Source organism: Anser brachyrhynchus (genome assembly GCF_964034855.1).
Source record: "Anser brachyrhynchus genome assembly, chromosome: 5".
Lineage (NCBI taxonomy): Eukaryota > Metazoa > Chordata > Aves > Anseriformes > Anatidae > Anser > Anser brachyrhynchus.
In genome coordinates, this window is record NC_137699.1 from 48,281,120 (window position 1) to 48,295,867 (window position 14,748).

Sequence of the window (14,748 nt, forward strand, 5' to 3'; positions counted from 1 at the left end):
CTCGGCACGCCGTAGTCGGCTCCTTGTTCAGCCTAGGAAGAGACGTGTATATGGGAGCGTGGTTATCTTAACCTGATTACCTCGCAAGAAAACCTGTAACATGCACCACTCCTTTTACAGCAGCATAAAGAAATGCGGCGTGCCACAAACACGCGTCCCCATGGAGATGGGCCACCACCAAAATGGAGGCCGCAGGAGGCCCCTCAGGAGGGCCGCCCTCCTGAGCCCGCTTCAGACCTTTGGCCAAAATGCGCGAAAAGTGCTGCTTTGCAGTGGGCTTCTTCATAATTTAGTCTTCATAAAACGCCTACGCTTGGGACAGGTCGCTGGCTGAAATGGTATGAATTAAGGGCAGAAAGAAAGAAAAACATTTTTAGCAGAAACAGATATTGAAGGACATGACACCGGGGAGAGAAGTGATTAAAATTTAAGGAGCTCATAGCACTTCTAGAAAGCCAGCAGCTGCACGGAAGGCAATAGTGATAAGAGACACTAAATTCAATAAAACAGAAGCCACTCCTCATTTTTCAAATTCCCCACCAGTAAAGTTTCATAAAATATTTGGTCACTAACATACCCCCTCCTACATCATGCACTTCCAAGAAAGGAAGGGAAAAGGAAGACCAGGTCAAGCAGCAGTGCCATTTAAATGAAATACGCTCTGAAAAGGGACTTTACACAGAAGGTGGTCGCTGCAGAGGTGGCTCTGTGACTTGTTGAGCCTGGACTTCCCCAGCTGCTGAGCCGGGAACCCAAGAGCCCCACTAACACACAACGCATCAACCAAGCCCACCCAAGCTGCTCCTACAGGAGAGATGCAAACAAACCAGGGACCAGATGCAGCCTTTCTGAACAGGCGGGCTGGGGCAACGCAAGAAAGAAACCTCTCTTCGGTTTCTATTTCAGGTCAATTTGCAATTTCATCAGCTACATGGCAGCTTAGCCCAGATGTGCCAATGTTCACCACTGGTTTAGCAAACTACAATTAGCAAAATACATTGGAAAAATGAAAAGCAGAAAAAAATAACACTCTATACATCATATAGTCTATAAAGTGGTCTAGCCAAGATTCCCAGGTCACCCAGATCTCCAAAACATTCTTAGCCATCTGTGAAACTACTAATTTCTGTTATTTTACATTACATTTCTTGATAGCATTTCTCCTTCTGCTGATGAAAATAATTGAGAACTATACTGATATGACACACTCAGAGAAAAGAAAAATCCATTTCAAGACCTCCTCAAAGCACTACCAGAAGAGAAAAATCACACTTATTGTTCAGTTAGAGTCAGAAAACTGAAGGTAAAGCATGCAGATAAAATATCAGGGCACTGACTTACATAGTTACTTAACAAAGTTTGTGCCTGTAAATACATCTCAAGGTTGCTATTGCCAACACAACTGTAAATATTTAAAAAGAAACACACCGTAGCCCTTGGACTAAAGCACTCATTTTTCCACACCCAGGAGAGTTTTTTCTTTATCACACTGTGTATCACTGTTAGTTAACCCTTGAAATTCATCATAAATGACATGATATATGCCTCCATCAGAAGAATTAGAAAAAAAAGGTTTCTTTGTCAGGCATGAGTGTTGTTTTTAAGAACACGTATCCAACCCAATTAAAATTAAGTAATTTGCATTACTATATACTTCCTCTTAAAGCTTACGGATAATCTTCACGTTCAAAGAAGCAGTAGCAATTCAGATAATAGTAGTCTGAAGTTCCTTCTTGTGTACAAACACTGCAACTTGTTTTTCCCCCAAAACTACGGTCTTGTATACATGGATCCCAGTGTAATCCAAACTTCCTGGTTTGAGTCAGACGTCTAATCTAAAATGATACTAGTATAATACTGAGTCAGTCATCTAAACGTGTGGGTTCACATTATAAGACTCCTTCATAAAAAGTCTTCCCTGTTATGTTCATGCAGCATGTTCTGTTGGAGTTGTAAAGCTAAATTATCTGCTGGAATTAACTCTGCTCAGAAAAGGAGCATTTGTACGTTCAGTGATCATCTTGCTTGGGATATTTTTACAATACATTCCTCCACTCCATGCTCAATTCACCCCTAAGCTGCTTACGCAGATACTAAACTGAACATGTGATTCATTTGTGTATCCTTATTCTTCCAAGACATCTGATAAAGACAAGCAATAGGTCAATTTGCCCCCTGTGGAATCGCCGCAACTGATCCTTTTAAACCTTACAATTCCTCCGATTAACCCAGTTCCTACAGGCGTTCTAATATTGGTGAATTATCTTGTTCCAGATGTATTTCATTAATATCAGGTGACATAGTTTCTCTTAGTTGTGGGCTTCAGTTATGTAAGGCTGACGGACAGCGACAAAACTCTGCCATCCAAGGATTTTTTCTAAACATATCATCTCCACCATCAGAAGAATTTCCCTTGGAATTTGTTACTATGACAATGTATTGCTCGGGAGATATGGCGATGGCAGAGCAGATTTACATTTTTCTACCCGCTACCAAAGTCTTTGTACACATGAGAAAGCAATCACATACATATGGGATTAATGTTTTTCCAAACGCACCGGGAATGTTCAACTATTTGCGAATGTATCAGAAATATATCCAAAAACTGACTTGGCCATGTAACTGCCAATGCATAATGAAATTAATTCAACAGTCACTGATGGCCTAGATAAGCCTTATGCTGATGTTCCGTCAGTCAGTAGCAGGTGACTAAATGAATATTTTAGAAGACCACAGGAAGATTAAGTTTTATTTGACAGTGGAAGTGCTGAAAGACACCCAGCTAAAAATAAGAGCAAGACCACAATATTTTCATGCAAAGCCCAGCCTCCTTCGGGTGTCTATTTGTGAGCCGTTTGCTCCTGCAGCCCTGCAAGCTCTTTGTTTTATGATGCAGCCATTATCAGAAGACTCGATGCTACTGTGCGAGGGCTTGGCAGCACAAGCGGCGTAGCAGCAGCTCTGCCATCTCCCTCTTTCCAGGAAAGGCAAGTTTCCCTTTCGGTCTGGGGACTTCCTTGAGGGTGTTTTGGTGGCACCCTCCCACCCCTCGCTCAGAGGACAGCTCTGCCATTTGCCCAGCTACATCTGGACATGGGTGAAGGCCGACCTGGAAAAGCCATCGTGAGCCCCTGCAGGTGACAGCTGCCAGCAACACCACCGGTTCTGGCCAAGCTGCCCCGCTGAGCGAATACCTGCTTCGGGCGTCAAACATCGGTGCTCCTGCTTGCAGCTGCGTGCGTTTGCCGGAATGTTTTGCTCGTGGGGATTAGAAGGGATCAAAATCCCTCCAGTTGTGTGTCAAATGTGCTGTACACTTTCACTTGATACGAGAATCTCTGCATAAATCTATACGGGCATAATTAAAATACTCTTAAAAATGCAACAGAGACAATAAAATGAGGCTCTGGAAGCAAACCTCGTTCAAACACACGAATTACCGTTGTAATGCCATCACTCAAATTATTCATCTGTCCTTCTGCAAAGCGCAGTAGCGGAGGAATTGCTGGGAGCAGGGGGAGCGTAAAAGCAAAAAAATCCCACGGAACAGTGGCACTACGGGCCGTATTTCTCTAAAGCTCCACAGGAAAGATAGGATGCAGCGAGGCCGTACGGTGGATGCTGCACGGCTTGTGGGAGGCCCGTGCTCCTGTCACCTCCCGGCGCCGGCTCGCCACAAGTCAGCAGCTCATTTCGTAACAGGGGAAGGGGAAAAAAAAAAAACACATGAAAATAAAAATAAATAAACGCCACAACCCTCCTGCCCCAGGCGGAGGATGCCGATTCCCCCAAAAGTTGCGGGCCGGCTGCGGTTGCTATGCAGGATTCCCCGTCGCCACGGCAACGGCGCGGCTGCGCCCCAGCGGGCTGTCCCCGCGGCAGGCAGCGCAGGCCCTGTGCCGCCGTGCCATGCCATGCCATGCCGCCGTGCCGCCGTGCCGCCGTGCCGCCGTGCCCTGTGCCGCCGTGCCGCCATGCCCAGTGCCACCGTGCCGCCATGCCCTGTGCCACTGCACCTGCCGGGCTACGCGGTGCCATGGTGACGCCCGTTGCCATAGAGGCCGTCAGGCCAATCCGGCACCCGGGGCAGGCGGCCACTGCTCCCGCACCAGCATCACCGGGCCCAGCACTAAGCGCAGGATCCGCTCCGGAAAAATCCGCCCCCCCGCCCCAAAAAGCACTGAAATCCACAGGGCATCGAGAGCTGCCGCTGTCACGGCTCGGTCGTGGTGATGCCGCTGGACGGGTGGTTTTGTAGGGTGGGCTGCAGGCGGCTGGCGTTTCCGACCCAGCCTTTGGGGAAAGCGAAGCGAGCGAGCTCCACGTCAGCAGCGAGCAGAGAGCAGCTGTGTCCAAACCCAGTGCCTGCGTCTCTGCTTGGCGGTTGTAGGTTTCCCTCTGCTTTTGCTAAGGTTCGGCATAAGCACCGGCCCGCGTGAGAACAAACGCAGAGCACACGGATGGCCACCACCCCACGCCGATGTCGGCGGAGCGAGGAAGGCAGGGGCTGCTGCTCACCCACCCGGGGGCTGCGCGGGCACAACGCAGCACACCCCGGGGAAAACAAACCCGTGTCCTCCGAGTGCGGGTACCCTGCTGGCCCCTAGGGAGAACGGGGCGAGCCCTCCGTTCGCCGTCATCGCGTGGGTCAGGCGGAGCAGGGCCGCCACCAAGGCACGGCGTCCCGACGTCCCGGCCCCGCGCACATCTGGCTCCTGGCTGCCCGGCCTCACCACGCTTCGCGGCTCAACCAAGGCTCATACGCAACGCTGGAGGAAAACATTTAGAGTTGTAAAATGCGTCTAGTGCTTACCTTTGATATGCCTGAGGAGATGTGGGAGGTGTATTGAACACATGCGAATATGGGTGATAGGGTGTCTTTTTCAAAGCCTGAATAAGATTTTGTCTATATTCTGGGTCTATACACCACAAGGACCCCTTTCCAATACTCTGCAAAGAAAAAAGAATTAAAAAAAAAATCAAATATTTGATCTAATGGCATAGCCTTATTTATTCAGCAGTATTTGTCAGGAAAAGCAGTGGGTTTGGGTTTTTTGTCTGACAGAAGTGAACACAGCTTGCTTGCCAGAGATTATTGCTCCATTAATAACGTACTGCGACTGTATGATTTAAATCACACTTTCGGAGAAAAAAAAGGAAGAATGCACGTTCAGTTGCTCTTTTCCCCCCCTCTCTCGATACTAGTTAATACAATTTAATATCTGGCAACGTCCCCATCACCCCACACTGGAAAAATAAGAAGCTACAGTTACTGTTAAATGGAAACTCTGAAGAAAGCTAGGTTCTTTTTGAAAGTGCTTTTCTTTTCCTCTTGCTGTTACGCTAACAAGAAACAGGGCTAAAAAGGAGGGGTTTAAACACCCTAGCAACTGTTTTAAAAATAAAGGGATTTAGTCCCTCAACCACATGACATCAGTGCCATTATACTACAAGAGAAAATTAATCATCTTTTCTCCCCGAAGGGGAAAAAAGAAAAACAACAACACGAACCAAAAACCACAGTAAAATCAGAGTTTAAACCATTTCAGGGTGTTGTGAAATTGTGATCGGTTGAAACAACAGTTACCCTTTCTGGACACACAGAGCAGCTCAAGCAGTCGATCTGTAATGGGAAAACTACACTGAAATTCAGCGTTATTCTGCGGTTACGAGCAGCACGATTTCGGTTCTTGTCTCAGGATGCAGACACTTGGAACTGTTCTGCGCGAGGTCCACAGCAAGCAGACGCACAGCCCTCCCTCGGCCCCACTAAGAGCGCACGCAGAGCGACCCAAGAGCAGCCTCGGTCTGCACCAGTCCTCGTTATCGACTGCGCTGCACTGGCAGGCTTTCAAGGCATTAGGACGAGCTTTTTGGTAAACGCTGAGGCTTTCTGGAAGCGGCGGGGAGGCGGTGCTACCACCTCTGGCCGCCCCTTCTCCGAACTCCCCTCCTCAGCAGTGGAGCAGGGCCCTCGGGGTCACGCAGCAAACGCATACGGACAGAGTCAGGCTGACGGGGAGACTGCTTCCTAAAGCCACACGGAAGACCAAAGCCAGACACTTGGTTCCTTTCGGAAACTTGTCATCTCTGAGGAGCCCCACCAGCTCCTACGTGCTCCTCTGCCTTACGGCAGCTTTAGGATGTGTGTACAAGACACCAAGTGCTTGCAGAGCTCCTTCTCTAACCTGCACTGAAGCCTCTCCCAAGAAAACAGAAAAATAGAAAAAAGACTTCCCTAACGTCACTGGATTGCAGTGCGGGAGCACCCAACAAGCTGGCAGCACCGCCTGAGACTTGGTGGAAAGAAAAGGAGAGGAGCTGGCAGGACCCGCAGCAGCCAGGACCGCTTCTCTTCAGACACGAACCCGTCGGCTGGAGGGACGACGGGGAGCCATCTTCTGCACGGCGCTCCTGTGGGACCACGCCATCCCTCCCTGCCCACACGGCCACTTGTGAACCAGAAGGCTGCTGAGCAGCCTCGGGGGAGACAGCCGCCAGCTCCTGGGCTGAGGCTGGGCCCCTGCACGGCCACAAGGCCCAAGGGGCTCGAGGGAGGCAGCCAGGCCCCTGGCTCTCCTCCAGGCACAGCGCAGAGCAGATGACCCAACGCCCGCTGCTGGTGTCACCGGGGGAAGCTGTGTGCCGTACATCCCAAACCGGTTTGCACCAAGGAGGCTGTGAGGTTTAGCTTCCAAATCCGGGACAATACGCCAGAGCCTTCACATGACAGGGCTAGTAAGTGACTTTTTAGGCAAAGGACAGAGTCAAAAATAGAATCCAAACCTCTCAAATTCCACTTCCACACTCCATCCAAGAGCCAGGGCAAGAACACCACAAATTTCCTTTTAAGCAAGCAACATGCAAGGCTAGGAACATTCTTCAGGAGAAAACCTTTGCTGGATTCCTTACTCTTGACAACATGGGACAAGGTTTAAAAAATGCTGCACTTAAACACTATGCATCTTACTTGTTCTTGCTGGAACACAACATACTGCTTCCAAACTTCAGGGTTTTTTCCTTTACATGCAAGAAAGAGTTTTCATCTAACCTGGAGGAGATCAGCCCCTAAAACCCTCAGAGCTAGTACAAGTTGAGGGGCTTACAAGAGGAAGTCACTGCTGAAGACTAACTTCAAAACCTTGCATAGCTGTTAAACTACATTTGTTTCACTTGCAGATACTCTCGTGAAAGCCAAAAATAATCTCACTGGAAAACAGAAACTCTCACACAAAAGGTACTGAGAAGAGTTAGACTCCTTGTTAAAATAAAGGCTGGGAAGGCAGATTTGCTGTATTTTCACTGGAAGTGAGCTGACTTATACTTTAGCAACAATAACAAACACAATTTAAGGCAAAGCTCTCCAACCACGCGAAGTTCTTTTTTTTTTTTTTTTAAGATATTTACCTTTGTTTTTCCACAATCACACAACAGAACAGAAATAAAAAGAAAACTGAAGTGTCATCGGTTAAGAATCCTTCCTGACAGCCAGAGGTGTGAAGAGCTTCGTTAACTGTTTAGATGTGTCATTACTCTTCCCATATACAGAGCAATCACAGGAAAGAAAATCTTTGGAACTCAGACCAATCGGTTAGTGATTAATTTCCATCTTATGACACTTGGCGTGCTGCTTCACTACCTCCTCCAAGCCAAAAGTCAATAATGTCTCCAATCAAAAACCAGCAAGAAAGGAAAAAAAAAAAAATCCTTGGATTACATCTGTCTCCCAGGCAACAAGTGACTGAAGAGTAGATAACAGCCCCTGATAATCTCGGCACTGGAGTGCTTTCAGACTTCCCGACAATGCCTCCTCCTCCTCCCCGGCCTGAGCACTGATCTCCCTCGCTCCTGCCGTTCAGTCCGTGCTGCTTCTGTATTGGCATTTGAGGTTATTAAAAAAAAAAAAAAAAGAGTATTACAACGAGTCCCCTTCACCTTCTCCAAGAGCAGACTATAACCCCAGGCAAGCTATTTCAAAGGTACTAACAGGGAGAGAAACCAACATGTAGAAGTTACCCCATAAAAATTTACGACTGAGTACTTTTTCTTTAAAAGGCTTCCTGATTATGCTTTCTACTATCATTAAGATATTGTTATGCCTTTTTTCTGTCATCTAATACACACGCAAGCTGTACCTGGACATTGTGTGCTACATTCCAACCTTTCAATTCATTCTTTCTTTCTGATATCTCAAGTACACAAAGCTGATTTCCCCCACCAATTAACACTGGTGCACTACCATGAAAAAGGTTTAAGATATTCGCTGTCCAATTTCTTCTCCCTCTCAGAACGGACTGGATATTGAAGTTTTAAAATCCTATTTACACAACCTAGCAGGATCCAAACCAAAAAAGTGTTCGGCCATCTTTTAGTAGAGTGGAAAAAGATGCTTGAAATTTAAAAACAAACAAACAAAAAATGCTGCTTACAATTGTTATAGTCAGGAATAACAGCATTATCCACATTAAAACTCCTCATTATAAAGATTCTGCTTCCATATACCTCACCACTGACTGTCTGGCCCTACACGTTACTTACTGTCTGCCCAAAGCTCAATAAAAAAAAATGTGTTGAGCTCCTTCCAAGACCGACGGCTGGGAAAAATACATACCCTGTCTATATAAAAATTCTGGCAAATGCTTATTTGAGGAATTTCGTTCCCTGGTTATTTTAGCACTGACTTGAAATTTGTTAGGAACGCAGCTTGTTTCCAGGGTGGTTCTTTTCACCGCCGCACAAACAGTCTGCCCAAAATACAGCTTTGGGAAGAGAGTAGATGCAGGAGCCACAAAACACACGGGCTCAGAGAGACTTGGGCAAATTGCTGCTGCACCTTCTGCAGCTCCAGCCCCACAGTCGCGCGGAGCCAGCACAGGACTGCGCTGAAAGCAGGGAGCAGCATCTCTAGGTCACCCATTTTGTGGAGCAGTGCCTAGGTACCCCAGGAGCAGACCTGCCTTGCTGCGTTGTCCTCCCTCACCTCTTGCATGTGCCAGGCGCTTCTTCCACAAGCCTATGAAAGCAGAAATCTGGCTGGGAATGGGAAACCAGGCGTGACAGCGAGTAGGCACACGGGGGAGAAAGGGGATGAGCTGGGCAGTTGACTCCTTTGAGTTGAGGAGCCTGCTGCTTCAAACAAATAAGTAAAGCTAAGCCAACAACTCCCCGCTGAGTAGACCTGCCAAAACAGAAAGGGATGAATGCCCGGAGTTAGACACTCCTAAACTAAAATTATCAACAATATGAATTAGGAATGTGGCTGTTACCCAAACTGAAACAGCGTGCACATACACCATCCTTGAGAATTATTCCGCACTGATTACTGGGGCACTTCAGGAACTATTAAAAGCAAGCAAAGAAAACAGAAAATTCCTGTTACTCAAAAAAGGAAATGTCCAACTAGCAACTGCAGTCCCAAGTTCTCACACCTTGAAATCACACCACTGTGACACATCACTCCCCGACTAGGTCAGCTTAAGTCGGTGCAGTCATTAACACAGGACCTGTGAATAACACTAATGACTCTTTCTAGCAACGAGGAGGAACCTTTTGGTGTCAGCAGTCCCCATTACCCATGTAATGGTTTGTTCTCAGCAGGGATGAAACCTACTATTGTTACAGCAAATGACCTCTCTGCAAGTAATAGTAGAGAGATTATTGGCTATCAAAGGTTCTTATTCTAAAGAAATATTTAGCCTGTTCTCATCATGCCCAGTTACCTTGCAATAGCCAACTCCAAGCAAATCTTCACACAGATTTGCCAACGCGTTCACCCACAGGAATGCTGTACAGCTTTTCTATAGGTGTCCGAGTGTGCCATGCCAGCACAGAGGTGTTCCTACAGGATCAAGCTTTAGTCAACCCGTTTTTGTAAAGCTTCAATTAAAGTTTCAGTTAAAGAACTGGAAGACAGAAGTACCACACGATGCCACCACAGAATTTAAAGCAATCACTTGAGCAGCCACAGCCATGACCAGAATCTGAAAAAGTAACTGTTTTTCAGACCAGAAACAGACCTCTGTGCTCAAGGCATGAGAGGGAACAGTGTTTCTCAGCTTTTACACCTAACGTCTCAGCCTCCTCCTCACAGAGGCCACATCCCAGGAGCCACCGCTGACCGCGCACAGCGGTATGAAGAGCCCGGCCGTGCGGGTCTGTGGAGAGCATGTCCCGAGCGGTCAGGCTGTGAGGGCCTGTACGAGCTCTCAGAAGAACAGGATGATGGAGACTTTGAGGACTCCAGAGCCCCTGGAAAGAGCAGGCAGGTGCACTCACCACCCAAAACACAGAGCAGTTCTGGAAACCTTACCTAAACCAGCTTTCTGGTGAGATCCTGGGGAGAGCAAACTAACACCAGGAAACACAAATGCCCCTCTTCTCACCTTATGAAAAAATCTACTTCATAAGGAAAGTGAGGGATTTTTGTGAGGAGATGTAATGACAGGAGGAAGGGAAGTAAAGCACTTTGGGAACGGCACCTCGTGACACCTTTAGCTCCGAAAAGCACAAAGAGAAAACGAATCATCACTCCAAAACGCACCTCAGCAGAGAATGACTTGTTTAAATAACTTTTTTTTTGCACTAAGCAGAGATGCCTGCCAAGTGAGTTAAAAACCATCCTGCAGTACAATGTAATCACAGATCCTTCACGAAATGCGCCGCTGCTCTTGAAGCTTTGCAAATGTAGCTGCAGACACAATGGGAAATAAGCAGCTCACGCTACAGAATTCAGCCCAACTAGGGAACTGAAGCCTACAGCGACCATCGGTGTACCTTAGGCTTCTCAGCACTCCCGAGAACTTGTGCAACCTCCAACGCTACCCACAGGCCAGCTCTGTGCCACCCACTTGGACAGAGCGCTGCCGAGCAGCACCTTGCCTTGCTCCCTCTGCCAGCTGCCCGTCCCTCGCCTCGTGCCACCCTCCTCTGCACCACGGGCTGCCCTGCTGGCGCGGGACCAGCTCAGGATTGTAGTTCCCTCGTTTACACGAGGTAGAAGCAGCATACTAATAATGCCAAGATTGGGGAAGAGATTGGGGAAAGACTGGGGAAAAAATACTATATAAAATAAAAATTCTAAACCGTTGACCTGGAAAATGCTCAGGAAGATTTAGCTTTAAGACGCCGAAGTTGGTCTGCTGGTCTTTTTAAAACTCCGTTGGTTATTCTTTACTCATCAGTATTTAAAGTTATCAGGACAGACTCAATGTTGCTTGCTCTGGTCACCTACCAGAGTTCTCTAGTTTTAAATAGTTTTTATGAGTGGTCACAAATAATAGTAAACCTTTATGCTCTTTATCAGCTCTGTACCTTGCAGATGAGGTTGGTGAGTTCTCCAGTTACTTCACTGTTAAACAAATGAAGTAATTCGCAGAAAGACACAGAGCATTAGAATCATCTGAGGTCAGCTAGTTTAAAAAAAAAAAAAGAATAAAGAAAGAAAGAAACACAACTGCTAAGGAATTCTTAAAGAAAGAAAAACAAACCCACTGCCAATGATTGCTATTATTATAAAACACATTCCTTAGATCTACTGTAATCTCACATAAAAATTACAAATAACTATTCATGCAGTCTAAGGGTAAATTTTCTTCATTCTTTTCAAGCATTTCTAGCACAGACTAGTGAAACTCTATATGGCCAGCTTTAGAAAACTGCACTACAGACCTTAACAGCAATTTTAATGACAGTAACAACTGCATGGTAAGCATTTAATTTTCATAAAACCTCACACAAAATCCCCCCAAACCTACAAACTCAGAGGAGTTAGAAACTTCCCTTGCCCTTCAGAGGAAAGTTCGGCATTGTTATACGACAGTTTGACACAACACAGAGAAAACTGAAGTCATATCTGCATGCAACATGACAAAACCCTCACACCCATTTCTCCTGCATGTTTTCAACTCTTTTCCACTAAACACACCACCACAGCTTGGATCAAACACAAAGCTGAAAAAGAGCTTTGACTAGTTACACAACCATAAATACGTGCTCATTTAATATGTGAAACTAAATGTTTGATGGGAAGGTTTGCTGAAGCACAGTGTTCAACTCTGAGTAAACCAGTTACATGGAGAAATCACCAGCTGTTCTCAAGAAAACAAAAGGTTGGTGCTTTTCAGGTCTTATTTTGCTCCGAGTAAAAACATCCATTAGTTCAAATCACTGAAGTCCAGGTCTCTGCTTGCATGCTCATCTCATGATATTTTAGCTTATATGCTCAGGGAACTACCAGAGACACCAACGCGGCCATCAGTTGTTAAATTCCTGGCCTGCCTTTAGGAAAGAGGCCTGCTTCTTCCCCTGGTAAAAAAACATCTCCGTCTCTGGCGTCCCGTCTACAACATGGGCAATCTCTTTCAGACGGGAGAGGTAGGTGGGTATATCTCCACCAGCGAGCAGCTTCACTTCAATGAGAAGCATGACTACAGCGAGAAAGGGCCACTTAGCCTTGAAATAACATAAAACAACGCCCCCCCAACTAGATGACACCACGGGCGCAGCAGAGCCGGTGCTCCTCCTGAAGGCCCTCCATGGCTCCTCCAGCCTGCAGGCACCCGTGTCCCGCTGGTACAGCCTCATTGTCACCAACCACAGCCGCAGCAGACTGCTACGCCACACCACCTTCCCGCTGCCCTCCCAACAAAATGGCTGCTCCAGCAGGCTTACGGGTGTCGCGTGGTGCCACCCAACTCTGGGAGTCATACTCCACCTCACCACCGCCTCGCTGGGTTCATATGCAAACCACCCTATAAAGCTACTACACGGCCATATGGAAATCTTGCAAGCTAACGAAGAAGCGCCGTCATTAGCCGCCCCTGAACAATGCCTCCCTCACACAGGGTCTGTGCTGCTCCATGGCAGCGCCTAGCAACCCCAGGCCTTCCCAAAGCCTCCCCCGGCCCGGCAAAGCGCGGGCACCAAAGAAAAAAGCCCGTGACACCGTTAGGGAGGAACAAAGCCCGAGATCAAACAGGCGCGGGGAGACTGGGCTGGGAAGTCAGGAGAGCCCAGCAGACAAGCCTGTCAGCGTGAAGGGCCATCACACGGCACACTTGAGGGGGATTAGGTAGCAGGTAGCATTAATAATGCTGTTTCAGCCTATAGAATTTCCATGTATACACGGAAAGCGTAATTAGCCCTACCCTGTTGAAAGGAAAATTGAGGAGACACAGAAACAAAAGAATAAAAAAGAAGTTAACTGCTCAAGGTCACCTATAAAGTCAACGGCATAAGAGAAGAAAAAAAACCACCCTGAGGCTGCAGACCAGTAGCTGTTTTAGTGGGACGTGCTTTCATGTCAGAGGGGCACTGGTGTAACACCCACCGGCCATCCGATACTCTTCATGGCTTGTACAGCTGGGGACAACACGAACTGTCTTTTCTTACAAATAGATAGTTACACAGTACGTGAAAACCCAGGACAATTTTAAAACACAACCCTTCACCCGACAGATACTCAAAAAATTATCCAACACTTATATCCGTGCTAAAGGTTTGGGGGTCATTTCATGTCTGCCAGCGCATTAATGATGAAATAAGCCAGGGAGAGGATTTCCAGGGGAAGGGGTTAACAGCCAGCAGAGATGGGTGGGAGGGAGTAGGTTGAACTAAATCCATTAGGAGTGACAAATAAAAATAGAAATAAGGAAGACCTGACAAAAGCTAATGGATTGTCACCATTTTCCCATATAACTGTTTGTTTAATGTAGGGTTTTTCCTTGCTTAGTACTTAATACTGCTTCGCGCGATGAATTGAGGGGAAAAACCAGGCACTTTGACAAATGTTTTGAGAGGCTGCCTAGATGTGGTGTTTTGAAGTGTCCCCGTGCTCTGTAAAGGACCGCAGCTGTGCTTCTCCCTGCGCCCTGCTCATCCCGGGCACCTGCAGTGGGCACACACTGACCCCGGGCCCTTCTCCGCTGACAGAGCCCGCTCTGTTGTGGTGCATGCATCAACATGCACGTTGTTTCTGCTGCTCACACACATACCCTGATCTTTCCTTTGTCCCACTGCTACGCCAAGTCCAAAGACACTGATTTTTTGCCGCCATTTATCTTTTTCTCTCCTCTTTCTCATGGCTGGATGATGAACCCCAGAAAGCAAAACAAAGCACTCCCCCCGGCACTGCAAACGTCCTCCAAAACAGGGCCGCTTTTCAGCTGCCCCAGAAGCCTTCACCTCACTTGCCTAGCACAGATCAGCACCAACTCACGGGGGCAGGGCCTGGCTTTAGGAGCGTCAGCAGTGGACGTGCCGTAAGCCCACACTGCGCCACCCGCTGAAGTTTGGGGATTTCACTGCGACCGAGGAGCTTGTTGACAGCCCATACAAACCCTTGCTCCTCCCAACCACCAGCCACGAGGCTCTGGAGAAGCACCTCATCCATGAGCTAGTGAGGGTGGGAGCAGGGCAGGGTCGCCACAGCGGCGGGCATCGCCAGCTGGAGGGGGGGCGTCCGCAGAAACCGGGCGCCGTGCCCTCAGCAGGACCGCTCAACCTCAAGGAGCAGCCAGGCCACTACTGGGAACCTTCTGCGTCCATCCAGGAGGTGGGAACCCACCCTGCCCTGCAGGCACGCTCCCTGGCAGCAAGGATGGCTCCCTCCTGGGTCCTGGGGCTGCTCCACACCTCCTCACGGGGCCTGCGCAGCGGCACTCTCTCGCCCTCCATCCCCAGCTCACCAGCACCAGGCTTGTAAAAACACCAAGAGGAGACAAGAGAGGCTTAGTCTTCAAAGTTTTGTTG

At 47.8% G+C, this 14,748-nt stretch overlaps 1 protein-coding gene across 15 annotated transcripts in view; it reads right to left on the reverse strand.

Annotated features, from left to right (window-relative positions):
- Positions 1-14,748, reverse strand: part of FOXN3 (forkhead box N3) — a 200,564-nt gene that overhangs the window by 101,015 nt on the left and 84,801 nt on the right. For all 15 annotated transcript variants that reach the window (XM_080593476.1, XM_080593472.1, XM_080593484.1 and 12 more), the window contains one exon: positions 4,814-4,950. In XM_080593476.1, the coding sequence (XP_080449602.1) occupies positions 4,814-4,950 (137 nt within the window). The remainder of the gene's footprint in view (positions 1-4,813; positions 4,951-14,748) is intronic.